The 16194-nt window shown below is 30.8% G+C and overlaps 1 protein-coding gene across 1 annotated transcript in view; it reads right to left on the minus strand.

Moving 5' to 3' along the window:
• Nucleotides 1-10916: 10916 nt before the first annotated feature.
• Nucleotides 10917-16194, minus strand: part of HEATR5B (HEAT repeat-containing protein 5B) — a 51725-nt gene continuing 46447 nt past the window's right edge. Inside the window, exons 18-20 of the mRNA XM_051214905.1 lie at nucleotides 14978-15364; nucleotides 13378-13543; nucleotides 10917-11270 (exon numbers count right to left, since the gene is read on the minus strand). Coding sequence (XP_051068089.1) covers nucleotides 11129-11270; nucleotides 13378-13543; nucleotides 14978-15364 — 695 coding nt within the window. The 3' untranslated portion in view covers nucleotides 10917-11128. The remainder of the gene's footprint in view (nucleotides 11271-13377; nucleotides 13544-14977; nucleotides 15365-16194) is intronic.

Below are 16194 nucleotides of genomic sequence, written 5' to 3' on the forward strand. Positions count from 1 at the left end.
GGATATTATTGGTTAATTGATATTTCGAATGATTATAATCATGATTGGTATTATTATTATTATTATTACTATTATTATTATTATTATTATTATTATTATTATTATTATTATTATTATTATTATTATTATTATTATTATTATTATTAGTAGTAGTAGTAGTAGTAGTAGTAGTAGTAGTAGTAATTAATGGAGTAGAGAATTTCATTGCATTTTCTAAACGTAATTTAAAATCATTAAGAAGTTGAAACGTTGAACGAAATTCATTTGGAAAACATGGAGCTATTGTTATAATATGTTTTAATGTAATAATATGTATGAAATAAATTAAATCTAATGAATTTGTAATAGAAATAATATTATTTTTATAACTTAACCGGTTTAATATAACAGATGATTCATTTGTAAGTAGATTACATAATAATGGTAAATAAATTAATAATAAAGCTTGACGATTTGAACTTTCAACGATACGAATTATTGAAGTAAGTAAATCAAATGCTTCATTTAAACATAAAGCAAGTTCATTTAGATTAATTTGAATATTGAATAAATCAGGTGATGTATTTAACTTTTGTTGTTGTTGTTGTTTAGATGAATACATTTCAACAATATTAGTTAGATCATATAACCAATGAAATACCTAAAACATAGAAGAATTGCTGAGTCATTAAATAAAATCATTACGAAACTATATTACATTACATATATATCTGAACGCTTGATAGTGAGTTCTTAACTGCTTACTAGTCCCCCAGAATACCATATGTGACCGCTGAACAGTAAAGAGAAAATGGGATTATGAGAACAAAGCCTTACTTTAAGGTTAATTTGTGTAGAGGAAATAAAGGGGGCCTTGGCACTTTGGAGGCTACTAGAAACACTAAATCTATCAACGAACTACGTAATGATTCAATCTGAAAGTGACACATGACCTATAGTATCAATTTCCAGCAGTAAAATATAGTTTTAGAGAATAGGAAATATGTTTAGCTTGCAGAATTTTGAGGGATCGCTCTGGTTCGTGAAACGATCAACCAAGCAATATTTGAAGTTAAGCAAAGGGTACTAGGTAGAGGTGAGAATTCGATTGACTGGGTTATAAATCTTTATTGATCGATGTAGTTGGGTAATGTGATACGCATTCGTATCTTGGTATGGGATGCTAGCTGGTGGTAGAAGTAATTTGGATGAAAGATCGGGGTGCTCAAACCAAGATACAGCATCAGTTTATGAAATTGTTGATTATTAGTCTGAGCCAAGTTGGTAGATGCAAACAACCTGATTGGAGTCCTTGGAATAACGGTGATCGACGGTTGGAAACGATTGGTGATATAGATCAACATTATTCAGCAGCGTAGTCGCATTCCTTCCCTATCGCTCCATAAATTTATATGTTGTGTTTTTTTGGAACCCGATTCACACTACTGTCTTTTTTCATTATCATCGCTACTGCATTATTTTAATTGTTTTCGCAAATAATCTTACTATATTCATTTCGTCCCGCTAATTTGATATGCAGACGTGGACCAACGCACATTTGTGCTCGGTTCTGTGTCCATGACGACTGACTAACATTTAATACCTTACTTTTTTCTTAGATTGTTTATATCACTTTTAAATTCCAGAAAAATAACTTTTTTTCCTAGTTAAATTAATTTAGTGTATTATTTTATGTTAAGGAAAATAAGCAACTGAGTTTGTAGAATCTTATCGACCTGAAATTTTGCAATATGAAATTAAAATAAGTCGTAGTAATTATTTTGGAAACTTTCAAAGGAGCAAACTACTTTTGACTACTATTAGGCCAACAGTAGTATGCTGTAAACATAACAAATGTTCAGTTACATATAAAAATGCGAAATAATTCAGTGAAAAATACTTGCTTACTTGAGGAGTTAATGTTTTGATAAACAATGATCTAATTGAAGATTCATGATGATTGCATAACAATCCAAATGATCTTAAGCATATTATTCGATTTTGCAAAAGCTTCGATTCAATTAATTTAGAAATATCCATTAATGGATTTTCCAATGAATTAGCATCTTTATTCATTACACCATTTGATTGATTGTCAGAAACTGGAGATAAATACCATCCACGACAAAGCAGTTCCGAAAGCTCATTGACTAAATTTGTTGATATAAAAACTTGAATAGGACACTTGGCACATATACGGCTGACTAGATAAGCTGATGCTAGACAACATTTAGGTAGTGAAGAATTATCAACCTGTATATGGTCAGAAAAGATAATATATGAAAAATATTTAGCCAAAAGAGATCCACTTATCAGTTCGAAATAATCACAAACATTTTATAAATTGTTGAATATAATTGTATACAAATACAAAACGGAGTTCTAATTCAAATAGTCTAAAATACATTTATCATACACATGAAAGTCTGTAGAGTAAACTTGAATATACAAATATAAACACTAACATTCGTTTGATTCTGAAGGTAAATTTAATTATGGATTAATAATATATGAAGGACAGTTGGAGCTTTAAACGTATAGATGTAACTGATACGATCGACAACATTACGTGTCAGTCTGGTTCCCATAGCTGGTGACATCATATTGCTGATTGACTAAAGTTAGAAATGCAAATCAGTGAATTGTACTTTCCTAGCATAAAATTAACCACCACCGTTTGGTTCCATTACCTAAGAGGTCATTTATGTTCAGTTTTGAGGAGGCTCAGACGAGGACAGAACAGCTATCAACTACTTTATAGATTTTTAAAGGTTCTCTTATCAGTCTGTGATTATTTTCGAAAACCACATTCAAAATAGCTGTACTTTTGATATGATGGGAAGAAAAGTCAATTTTCGACTGATTTACTCATTATGAGTTATTGTTCAAGATTACTTCCGTTTTGATTCAATGTAATGTTTGTTCTCGTTTCTCGTATGATATTTTATTCTGTATAATATACGATATTCTTGTATTCCATTGATATGAACTATACTCAGTATGTGATTTGTTATGACTCTATGTATTTTTAATATATGTGATTTCATCCTAATTATTAATCAAAATGGGTGTACAATCAATATATAAATGAGTGCATTTTCGACAAGATTTGTCGTCGTGGTGGTCGTGTTTTGGGGTTAATAAATTTTTACTTATGCCAGTCTTTGTGTTCTTACTTCGCATCGTGGGAATTGCAGGGGTCCCTTGTTCCTAGTATAAGTGATCAGCGCTTTTTCCGGCACAACAATTACGACGACCCGAATATAACAAGTTTTTTAATCTTTACTGTAATGATGACAATAACATGAGTTAAAAGAAATGAGTTGCACAATGACGCATAACGTGAGAAAAAGAATAATTTACGAACAACAAAAAAAATAAAATAAAATAACAATTCATCAACCGATCGAGCAAACAGTCATCAGTTAGTTAAATTTACACTAGAGATTTAAAGAAAACATAAACTTATAAACAATATATCTAAATAAAACACTAATTTTCTGCATCAGTTATTGAATAAATGAATGAATCAACTTTAATGTATCTCTCCATGCAGCACTGATTCAATGTTAGTTCTCACATAATACTACAGATAAGAATATACACCTGCCACAAATGATGAAAAATTGGTAAATATTGGGGAAAATACGTGAAAATAAAACAATTCAACTTTTAGTGAGCTATTAATATTTCTTCTCGTCGTCAGCATAGTAACAGTATAGATATCCATCTTAGTCACAATAAATCATCGGTCTACACACATAAATTTATAAAAACTGTACCATGTATTAATAAAACCTCTGAACCAGATATGCATTATATGTTGAATAGATAAACATAAATTTATGCATACATATACGTGAGTACTGGTCTGTGTGAATAGTTTAAGGCGATGTTGATAAACATATGGTACATAAACGGAGAGTTTTTTTCAAGGAAATTTCGAATTGAATTGATAATGAAAATTTAGCACATCTACAAAAAAACTCATGATTTTAAGGTAATGTACGACATAGCTAAAGATTTGTTTCGCAGATAACCTACGAGTTTCATATTGGACTACATTCTACACAAAAATTACCAACTGACTATTTGTTGACCCAATAAGATTAAACAACAATGTGAATATGAAGTATTAAAGAATATTTTAAAAACATTTACAGAGATCGATTGTTCAGTGAGCCATCTTTTACATTTTATTACATCCTGTGAGAATTTGAATAGAACCAATAACCTTTTATAGTGATACAAATCAGCAGAATTCATAAAAAGAAATAACGTTGCACTAAACTTACTCCTGTTTCATTATCATGTTCATGACGTAGGATTGATAATAGACTAACTGAAATTAAATGATACCATTCAGTGAACGCATTTAACACTGTATTCTCATTTATAATATCCATCGTTGAAGATTGACTGACATTAGAATTAATTGAATCATTACATTGTTCTTTTACACTAGAAATACTACTACTATCCGGTTGAATTTCAGCTGTTTGTGATAAATGCACCGAATATTTATTCACATTTAAATCTTGATTAGGTGAATTGGCTGATAAAGCAGGATAATGATGCACAGCCAATTTATTCAATAATGAAATATAAACTTCAGCTAATTCAGCTGATTGTTCAGTCCAACCAATGAATTGATTAATAAAACGATATTGTTGACATGATTTCACTGATGTTAATAGCTCATTAACAGCGCATACAGATAAATTAGTTGTTGTTGATGAGATTTCTGTTTCATCTTCACCAATTAAATATGAAGTGAATAAATTCGATGATTGACATGTTAGATCATATGGTTTCAATATGGATAGATTATTATTATTATTATTATTATTATTATTATTATTATTATTATTATTATTATAACTGCTGTTTTTATTATTAACACCGTAGATCTCGTTTGATTTCTTTGTTTGTAATGGATTATTGGCAAAATTACTTTTCACATTCGAACATTGAATTGGTTTTATTAATATACTCTGCAAAACAATTAAAAAAACTATAATCTTATAAGTCGGTAAAAATATAGTCATAAGAACAACTTTTTAAAAAATATATAGAAGAACATTTGGTAAAGGATAATTTATGTGGGAACGAGTTTAAAACAACCTTTATGAATTTTCAGGCACTTTTTAACCAATCTAAAAACCGCTTTCATAAATGTTATGTACATGCAAAAGAAAATAACATTATCACAGAGATTAAACAGATTTTACATATAAATGAATTCGTTGATATCTTCAACAGATTACTCGAAACGTGGCGATTGAGAGTAGAAGATACTTGTAAGTTACTAGTATTTGACCACAAATGCCTTACAAATATATCTCGCATCTGCTGGGATCACCAAGTAAGTAATAGTGAGGTTAGACACAAGGTATTAGGGAATGCTGGTCAATCAGTTGATGAGGTTGTAAATCTTCATCGACTGAGATGGTTGGGCCACGTGTTACGTATGCCTGAACACCGACTACCACGACGTGCAATGTTGACTAGTGTTGGAGATGGTTGGAAGAAAGTTAGTGGCGGCCAGACCAAAACGTGGCATCAGTCCTTGAAGACACTAACTTCTAGTCTGAGCCATGTTGGGAGATGCGGACTACTTGGTTGGGGTCCGCGTGACTATCGTAACCAATGGTTGGAGACTCTGTTTGACATGGCACATAATCGATCACAATGGGCAGTATGTAAATGTATTTCAACTCCTTGTTTAACATGATTTTTGAATTTACCATAAAAGCGTAAAGGCCGTGTTATCGACTCTGATTAGTTCTTCATAATAAATTTTACCTAAAATTTTATCGAAACCAAAGTCCAGAAGCTTTAAGGAACAAGCATGTTAGCATCGTGAAACATATAATTACAACTATTCAATTTAGTCAATAATCAGATGACGAACTGACATAACATCCGTCAATAGAATATGAGTCATTTTCAAGTATCCAACACGACAAATAAATATGAAAAAAAACTGTTACATCACGGTTGTAATGACATTATTGCAAAACGTTTTTTCCAAGATTAGTTAATCGATCTACTTCTAATCAATGGCTCTTGGAAGCGATCAAAAGGAATTCATGCACCTTGTAAGGTTTGAACTAATGCCATTCAATGTCACAGGCAGAGACATTCTCATTGATCTGTCCGATTTACATTTGACCGTCTGCATGACTACAAAATTCACACTAATCAATTACTTTTGTCCGATCAATCAATGTAATTTATGATTAGGAAAAATTCAGAGGTCTACTGATTCTTTGAATGGCTAGATAAGTTAGTCGATCATCGACACACCTTATCAATAATCTTCTGAACGTAACTTATCATCATACATGAAGTTATACTACGAAAAATCCATGAATAAATTTAAATGGGATTTATTTTTAAAAGAAAAAGAAAGATACACAACTAACCTTTGCTATTTCTTTAGATAAATCTAATAGAATTGGCAATAAGCATTCTTGTTGATGTATTGATGCTTGAGATGTATTTGGATGATTAATCTCACTTTCAACATTAATATTACTATTCACGCAATCATTTGATTGAAAATTTTGATTCTGTTTAGCAAGTCTTAATGTGCTTAAAAGAGTTCTTGGAGCGCATAGATCAATTAATGGGATTAAACATTTCAAAGCTGTTGCTAGAACAAGTGGAGCATTTACATCGGAGGCGCATGTTGTCTCTGGAATAATATGATCTTGAAATAAGAAATAACAAGAAAATATATCCATAAATGATGTACTATTCTCACATAAATAAAACATAATTATAGAAGAGAGGAGTTAAAATAAGATTTGGTTCAATTATTGTGGGCTCTAACCTAAGTGTATAGTAATCAAAAGTTGCAAAACTAAAACTGCTCATAATATTTGTTTACTAAGACAATGATAGAAGTTCAAAGAGTAACATCGTAATACACTTGTATTGACCTGTGGCCTCAACGGCAAAGGTTCAGAGCCTTATTATTTCAGCTGTAACGATATACAGAAATGAATTGTGTTCAAACTTCACTTCAATTATTATTCAATTTATAAGCTTTTCTCCCAGTTCTAGCCAACATATCGTAATACACTTGTTTATTTTTACCAATATGAAAAACATGCATCAAAAGTTATCATGAAGGAAAATGAAGAGTATTCATCAAAATAAATTAATATATTTGTAATACCTGAATGAGTAGAAAAATGAGATTTTCTGACGTTTCGTGACTCAGTGTGAGCCACCTCTTCAGGGAATAAATAACCAAATAATCATCAAAGTTTATGCGAAAACATTGCAAAAGCAAAAACTGCTAGAGGGGGGAAAGATACGTTTTTCTAAGAGTACTATTCGGAATAAGACTAGAACATTGACTAGTAGGACAGTGTATACACGACTTCATTCAGTTGTAGTTTAAATTTCTTGTTTAAAAGAAATGAAGTTAGACGAAGATCTACGTTTCAACCTACTGTATTTAATAAATCGTTTGGAAGAACAATGTGGTAGATATATATATAAAGTGATAAGTATTTATTTAAAAGTCTAAATAAGTAAAATATGGGATTGAAGTTGATCTACTGAGAAAATCCATAACAGTAAACAGACAGTAGAATAGATATATTCCAATATACTAAACCCAATGTCGAAAAAGGGAGCGGTCGCTAACTGTGTATTTATGATACTCACACACAAATAATCATGAACAATGTAAGTAATTCCATGCAATATAAAATTCGATATAGTAGTTGAATGACATTGATAATCACTCTCATCCATGTTAACTGGTTTTGACAGTTGTCTAAGATGTGTGCACAATGCTAAAAATTTCAAACTAGGAGGAATTAGTTGATATCCACCGATTTAAACTAACTCTTAAACAGTTGTGTGTGAACATCGATACTGAAAAGAAATTACATCCAGTTGACAAGTGCAAGATTGGATAAAAAGCGCGTCTTAGATTCCACAGTTAGCTACGCTTTAACTGCAACAATAACTTTTAATACATCTTCAATTGATGAAAAATAACTAAATTGTAAACTTTTTAAAAAAAAAAACGATAACATAACTTACTTTTACATTCAACATCATCTTTAGTATTGGAAAGAGGAAATTGTTTGACGATTTGTGATTGATAGCGTGCCACTATACAGACAACAATTTCTAAGCATGTAAATACAATTGATCTTTCAGGATGTAAACCAGCAAATGTTTTCTCTCCATATATACCATTATTCATTTGACAGTTAATCGATGTTTTATTAAATTCATCATAGTCCATATTAGAATTATTAGTGATACGATCAAAAAATTTTGACAAATAGCCTCCATCACCATGTTCATATAATTGAGTGTCAATTAGACCAGTAGTTTGTAACATTGTACTTGATGTCATACAATTATTTTTCGAATTTTGTGATTCTGGTGAAATAAACATACTAGATGCATTCTGTGTTGATTCTGTAAGAGATAAAAAGGAAAAATCATAATGAATTGAGTATTTTAGGTAAGCATTTTTTTTTAAAATGCCAATCTAATACTGAAACCAATGTGTACTTGATAAAAATTCAGAACAGCGGAACGCTGTTTTGAAATGATGTAGTGGATTTACACAACTCAGGAGAATGTTACTGGTGGCATTGTGTTCTTTGAGCGAGAATATTTAATTGCGAAGCATTCAGCGTCATTCATGAAACAGTAGAGCATGATCTTGTCCAGAATTACTATGAATGCTTTTCATTCAAATCGGATAACTCAGAGAACACAGTACAATCAAATTAGAGAAATATCATCCATTTAATTTCAAGATCAATCAATTATTGATAATGTAGGGATATGGTATGAACAGTAAATGGCTTAGGTGTAAGAGGACTCGAACTGATAATACATATTCAGCTAACATCTCACCTCTTTCATGATAACAAAATGATTGTTGAATGAAATACATCTACTATATACTATTTCTTATTAACACTAAGCAAGAAAATAAATATCACTCTTAAGAATTAATTATGAGAAGACAAGTGAAAAATTACAAGACAATAGCTTAAATATTCAACAAGCAATAATCGTCATAAATTCCAAAAGACCTATAAAAATTAATGCCAGTCTAACAACTTTACATACAGAAGACTCCATAGTCTGTAAACAAAGTGAAACACATATATAAATTATAAGAGACAAAAGAATTGTTTGAAATCAGTTAGGCGAGTATGAGCATAATATAGGGACTAGCCAATCAGAATTGAGAAGACACACGATGCATACCTATAATGACGAGTTTACATGTTGTTCGTGTAGTTTACAGGTAGAGTAATCTGTCGAAGACATCAACGGAGTCATTTAATATGTAAAATCTGTTTAATCTTTGCAATAGTGTTATTTTCTTTTGCATGTACAATACATTTACGAAAGCGGTTTTGTAGATTGGTTAAAAAGTACCTGAAAATTCGTGGAGGTTGTCTTAAACCCGTCCCTGTAGTATGCTACTAATGTGTCGTGGTGTTAAAGATGAAAAATTATTTAAAAAATCACCAAACTTTAAGGAATTAATCTTCTTCCGTAGTAGTTTCGCTTTTCCCATACTTTGTCAAGATTTTTTTGAAAAGTTATTATTTTATTGTATTTACACTGACAAAATTTGTAAATATTAGTGAAACAATTCGGGGATATGCTATGTTTGAAGCAATTACGAGTTTACTTAATCTGAAAACGAAACGAAGACTCCGTGACACAATGACAGATAAGCTGGCTATTCTGACGCGTCTTAGACCTGCCAACTAGGAAGAGAAGTCCAAGTTCAGAAGAAGGAAATATATTCCACAAACAGCCAGAAGCACGAATAACCACGACAAATCTAGTCGGAAATACACTCATTTATATATTGATTCATACACTTAGTTTTAATTAATAATTAGGGTGAAATCACATATATGAAAAGTACTTAGTTATGACAAATTACATGCTGAGCATAGTTCATGTCAACTGAATACAAGAATATTGTATGTTATACAGAAATAAAATGTCATACGGCAACAGAAACAAACACTGAGTAATCATCACATTGAATTAAAACGGAATTAATGTTGAATAAGAATCATAATGAGGAAATCAATTTAATTTTGACTTTTCATCCCGTCATTTCAGGATACATAGTTCAAAACTTTGACAATTTTAACTTATCATCCACCAGATTACAACATGAACATCATCTTGAACAATACTATACTGTTTCTTGATATATTTATGGTATATTCTAACATGATATTATTCGTAAGTGAATTTATAGCCTATAGTCAGATTTTCTCAACAACATTACATTAAACAACGTGACAGTTATACATTAAATTCATGATATAAACTATAATGAATAGGTATAAGCAAACTAAAAAAAAAGTTAGAGGGTTTTTAGTTCCATATGAAGAGTGCATATAGGTATATACTTGTGAGCATTGAACATAAACCTAGTTCATTCACAATGGAAAAAGAATGAAAAATGTTAAGATTTTAAATCATGTACAATCTAATTGTCTAGGAAATTTCAAATAGAAAAATGGGATAAATCTGTACGCAAATTATTAATATATATGTTATAACGGTTGGTTTTCCACGTTTACACGTATGGGACGTTAATTTACCTTAAACGGTTATCTACACTAGATTTCCTCCCAGTGTCTGTTCTACAGGACTTCAACACAACTCAGATCAAGAACACGTGATTAGTCTAACCGCAATGTAAATATATTTCAACGCCAAAAGCCCGACACAATCCAACAACAATGAACAATCAATCAATAATAATTATAAGGATAGGGGAATATATAACTCATCTGACACCTGTCAGAGTATCTATATGTCTGACTAAGCAGACAACCAATATATCATTCTCGCCCACACATCATATATATATATATATATATATATATATATATATATATATATATTTCTGACATGGACAAGGAAGTGTACGCTGAAGATGTATGTATTCGACTTCCATCAATACCGTTTATTATCTCTATGGTTTCATTTACCGTTCCATCTTAAGTACAGTTACTTCTCATACCTAAACAACCTCAATCTACCACCTATATAATGCCAACTTCTTATAAAATGATGCAATGAAATTACTCTAAAATTAGTGTAAAGAAAAAAGTTATTATTCTTTCATCTTAACCTTACCTTTAGTTAACCAATTATCACGTTCTTTAATTAAACGTTCATTACTAGCAATCATGATATGAATCACATTGGCTAAGCATAGTAAATGTGTTTCTACACAATCACGAGTAAGTATAAGTCTAGAAATAAATTTTATTTAAAAAACAAAAACAAATACAAGATATTTTTAAGGAAAATATACTAGAAATATTCACAAAAAGGAATGAATACATTAACAATTTGCTCATAATATGGCAGTTGTATATATTGGTAAAGTATATTTTTAAAATTGCTATTGTCTACAGAATTCTACAACTATTGATATTTTAAGGCCATCAGATTAGTGTGTTTGTATGAACTCGAGATATGATTAACCAAGATGTAATATTGTGATACTATTCATTTTATGTATATTTATATACATTGAATATGTATACATATAAATGTCAAGTGTATTCTTGAACACTGGATTTGTAAGATAAGTATAAGTTTGAGGGTCTGTATAATAAAACAAGTGTTAGTTTGTTTGCATAACCAAATAAAAAACGAGTGGTATAGAAGCTATCACAAAACATACAATTTGAGTGGAAGAAGGCATCTTGAAGAAAGGAATCGACCTAAAAATCTACAACTTACTAGTGTTTTTGAAGGAATAGTGTCGTCTACTATAAACACTGATAGTCAACTAGCTGACGAAAATTATTAGCTTCAAACACCGTCGGAAAACAACACGACCTCGATACGACTTAATGTCCACATATTATCGAGAGGTGAAGACATACATTGTCGATTTCGCTCAAACGCTGACAATGTGTCCATCTCTATTCACAGTTATTAACAGCTAATAACATTGAAAGAGTAGACGTTCTCTAGATGTGTAAGTTGCGTTTTAATTGCTTAAAAACTAATCATCGAACAGTAAACTGTCGTCAGCTCATGCGATATGGCATCGGTGGTTGTAAACTGCAATATTGTAGACTTGTGCACTGTACAAAGTCTGTAGCTAAGAAAGCCTATTGTAATTAAACTTATTCTTCTGGAAATCATTTAACATTCTTACCTATCCGACCACGTATGCTTTGTTATACGACAAGTTTGAAGAGTTACATAATATGCTTAGCTATAACAATCTGGCCAACAAACTGTACAAAATCAATGACTTGACAATATGCGTAATTTCCAGCGCATAATATGAGTGATCAGTCCTTAGTGTATAAAGTTGAATCATGTAAATGCACACAATTTACCTATCAATCTCAAAGCATATCCATTTTAAACAATTATTACGGTTCCTTAAGTAAACAAAAAATTTTTAAAACCTTTATTAGTAAAAACAGAAAAAGTTGATTAACTAGTTACCAGTAGGTGTATGGTGCTGTGATGACTGAAACATTGTCATTGATCAAATAGTGTAAAATGCTCGCAGAACGAATGACAGATCTATCCATAACCTAGTATCGCATAGAGAGTCAGTAACAGCTGGGATAACTGAGTAATAAACCATCCTGTTATAATTCTAACAGTGCCTCTATAAATTCCACAAAGAATGAAGGGAATCTTATATAAAATTTCAAATAAAATAACAGGGAGTCAACAAAAACGTAACTTATTCCTGACATGTCCGAAGAACACCAATTGAACGGTAACTTCCGGGAATTATCTATGGACTGTTAAATTTTATTTATTTAAACATATAAACATAGATACAAGAAGGCACCAAATAGATATGCGCCACATAAATCATTCGACTTGTGTGAGAGCTAGGACACAGCCCGGGTGCCCAAACCGAAGCAGGTAGTTTTCTTAGGGGGCCACATCCCACAGTTATATATATATATATATATATTGTAACTAGATCATATATATTTATATTCATTTTGTCATAAGCTTTCATTTATCCCATTAACTACTATTATATGATTTTTAATTCTTAATTTATTCCAAATCTATTAGTTACAGTATTCTATACTCACAGCGACTTTTGGAATTGATCTTTCATAAGTATAATTTTTTATTTTATGGTATGGTACAGTCTGGTTTGCTAGTATATAAACTATGTAAGTCTGAAATATATTATTCATACTATACTGAGAACTAATAAGGATACGGAGTTGACTCAAGGCTACTAGTGCTGGTTAACGTGTCATCAGTTTAGTACAGGGATAACGTCATAGAAGTCGATAATTTTTGTCGTAACACACCAAATTAAAGCAATCCAGGGGAGGTATGATCAAACGACAAACTTACCGATGTAATATTTGTAATAGTTCAATAGATATTTCTGTTGATGATTGCATCAGATAAGCACGAAATTTCGGCTTACTCAATAGGCATAGAATACAACGCAAACATGTATGAATAATGGATATTGGTTGTTTGGACGTTGGATTACACATAGCTTCTGCACACATACCTTTAATGGATAAAAATAGTAAGACAACAATAATGAATAAGCAATCAACCAAACACCATTGCCATCGAGAATACCGGTATAGTAGGTTTAAAGAAAAAAATTATATTAAACTATATTGTCTGGGATCTGTGTTAACTCAAGGTGCTATAATTATATCACAAAAACCTGCTAGAAAGTGATTAGATTGTTAAAAGAAAGGCGAACAAGTACAGCTACCTAGATGTGACAGCAGTGAAATATTTTATTCAGCGATCAGTGATTTCACTGATGCTGATTTCCTTTTCTGGAAAAAACGAGTCAGTGTAGATCAAGACAAAAGCCACACATCTATTCAACCACATAGCTTTTTTTGCTGTCAGTAAGGTCTATTAAATAACGGACAGAACAAACTCTCGGACAGTTCATGTATCTGAAAACACTATATAGCACCAGCTCCAATGAGGTCTTATTTAGAGGCTCTGTGATCATGTAAGACTGATCTTTCTTTCATTCATTCAGATAACTGAAGAGGACATAAAGATTAATATTCAAATAAGAAACCGTAACTATATTCAGCGTAAGTTCAGAAGTATCATTGCCAAAGTTTGATTTGATAATTGAGAATAAATTGACTATTAGGTGTATTGTTTTAATAGTCTATTTAAACATATGTTAATTCAGTTCTGTTAATTATTTATTCTCTGAAGTAGCAACTTACAATAAGGCGTGGAATTTCATAGACTCAAATTTTTACTCATTGGGATATTACAAATGTATTATTTTATTCATATAAATTCAACATAATTTATACGAAAAATACATAAAAGTAAGAAACTAATCACATACATAGAAATGGATTGAATTTAAGTGATAAATAAAAAAATCCTATAACCTAAAAGATTCAATCTACAATTCTTAAGATTTTATAAGCTAGTGGATTGAAACAATTAATTTTTTAAAAAAATCTTGTTACAGTATCCTTAATTTGACTATTAGAAATAGGAACGTTAACACTTAAAAATTAAATGAAGTTCACAAACCCAATAGTAGATAAACTTACACTAGTTACCTGAGTTATTTATATGAACATTTAGGTCAGGGTAAATTGAATAGAATTCGTTATGAAACAGTTGTATTTAAATAATCACAGAAAAACATACTATATAAAAATTGTCAGGAAATATTCAAGTCTTTCAAAAATGAATATATCATCGGCTTAAAAAATAATACATATCTAGTTCGACTTTAAAACTTCATGTAGTAGACAGAAAATACGGTTTGGTTAGTAAAGCAACAGTATTATGAGTACCCGGAGAATTAAAGCCTGACTTAAAGCAAAATATCTAAATTTACACTTGATAAACGAAAATTGAATTCGTTCCTTTCTTACCACTTAAAAGTAATAATCATCTCTTTTTCGCTAGTAAAAAAATACAATAACAAATCAATACTTACCTAGAATTAAAAAGAATTGTCGAGCTGATTTGGACATTTCATTCTTTGATAAATTTGTATCAATCTCTTCGACACATAATTCATTATTAGTTAACCATAAAGCTAATGCATATGTCATACAAGGCCAATAACGTGCATAATATCCACGTATTAGATCAAGATTATGATTAATAGAATTATTATTGACATTGAATAGTAAGATAGATGAGTGTTGAGTTGACAAATTATCTGGTAGACACATATATGCATAATTTTTTAGTGCATCTAACCAAGCATTACTTAAATTTGGGAGAATCGGTTGAATCCATTTCGATAATAAATGGTAGATAAATTTACTTGATGCGGCAGAACAACTACTCGACTGAAGGTAAGGAGCAGGTTTACAAACTGAAAAATCAAATAGACAGACACAGAAAATAAGGAAAAACAATTAAAATAAGCAAAGTAAATAATTCAATTATTTACTTGAAACCTGTACATTGTGAACTCGAATAGTTGATGATTGCTTCGCACTCAGAAGGAAGATTGGAAATTATTATTATATGAAAAAAAAGTTTATATGATGTGAAAAACTATTGAATAAAAATGTCAGAAGAAGCGAGCAAAATTATATTAGACTGAACTGAAAGTAGAAAGGCAGAAAACAGCACGGATAGAAGAAATAGTAAATTTAATATCTAAGATTTATTTTAGAGTAGGACAGCTTTTAAAACTGACTGAAAAGAGAAACAGGAACTCAACAGCAGTGTAAACAGTTGATCACTTTTAATTTGTAATTCATTAGCAAAAAAGGATTTCCTATATTCTTTCAAGAAAACAAACCAGTCATTGGCTTACGACCAGCCCATGGATTTAAAACAGTTTACTAAGTATTTATTACTCACTTCATTTCAGATGTTTAAACTCAGGAATCCACGTGAGGTTTTTAACCATAGGATCAATCGAATAGACAATTACAATTGATCCCCATAGTGTGCTGTTAAGTTCAGTGCATGCTAGAACACATACTAATCTTGAACAAAGTAAGGCTTCGGTCGAAACGAAAACGAAGTTATTGACTGTTGGTCTGAGTCATGCAGAAATACGCAAACAAGCTAGATATGTGGTATATATGTGTGGTAGATATGTGGTGTATGCTACTTAGACTGGTAGTTATAAGTAGTATGCACAATAATCGGAAGTGGAATGCCTGCCAGCAGAAGATTGGAATGTAGGGA

This window comes from Schistosoma haematobium, chromosome 2 (assembly GCF_000699445.3).
Source record: "Schistosoma haematobium chromosome 2, whole genome shotgun sequence".
Classification (NCBI taxonomy): Eukaryota; Metazoa; Platyhelminthes; class Trematoda; order Strigeidida; family Schistosomatidae; genus Schistosoma; species Schistosoma haematobium.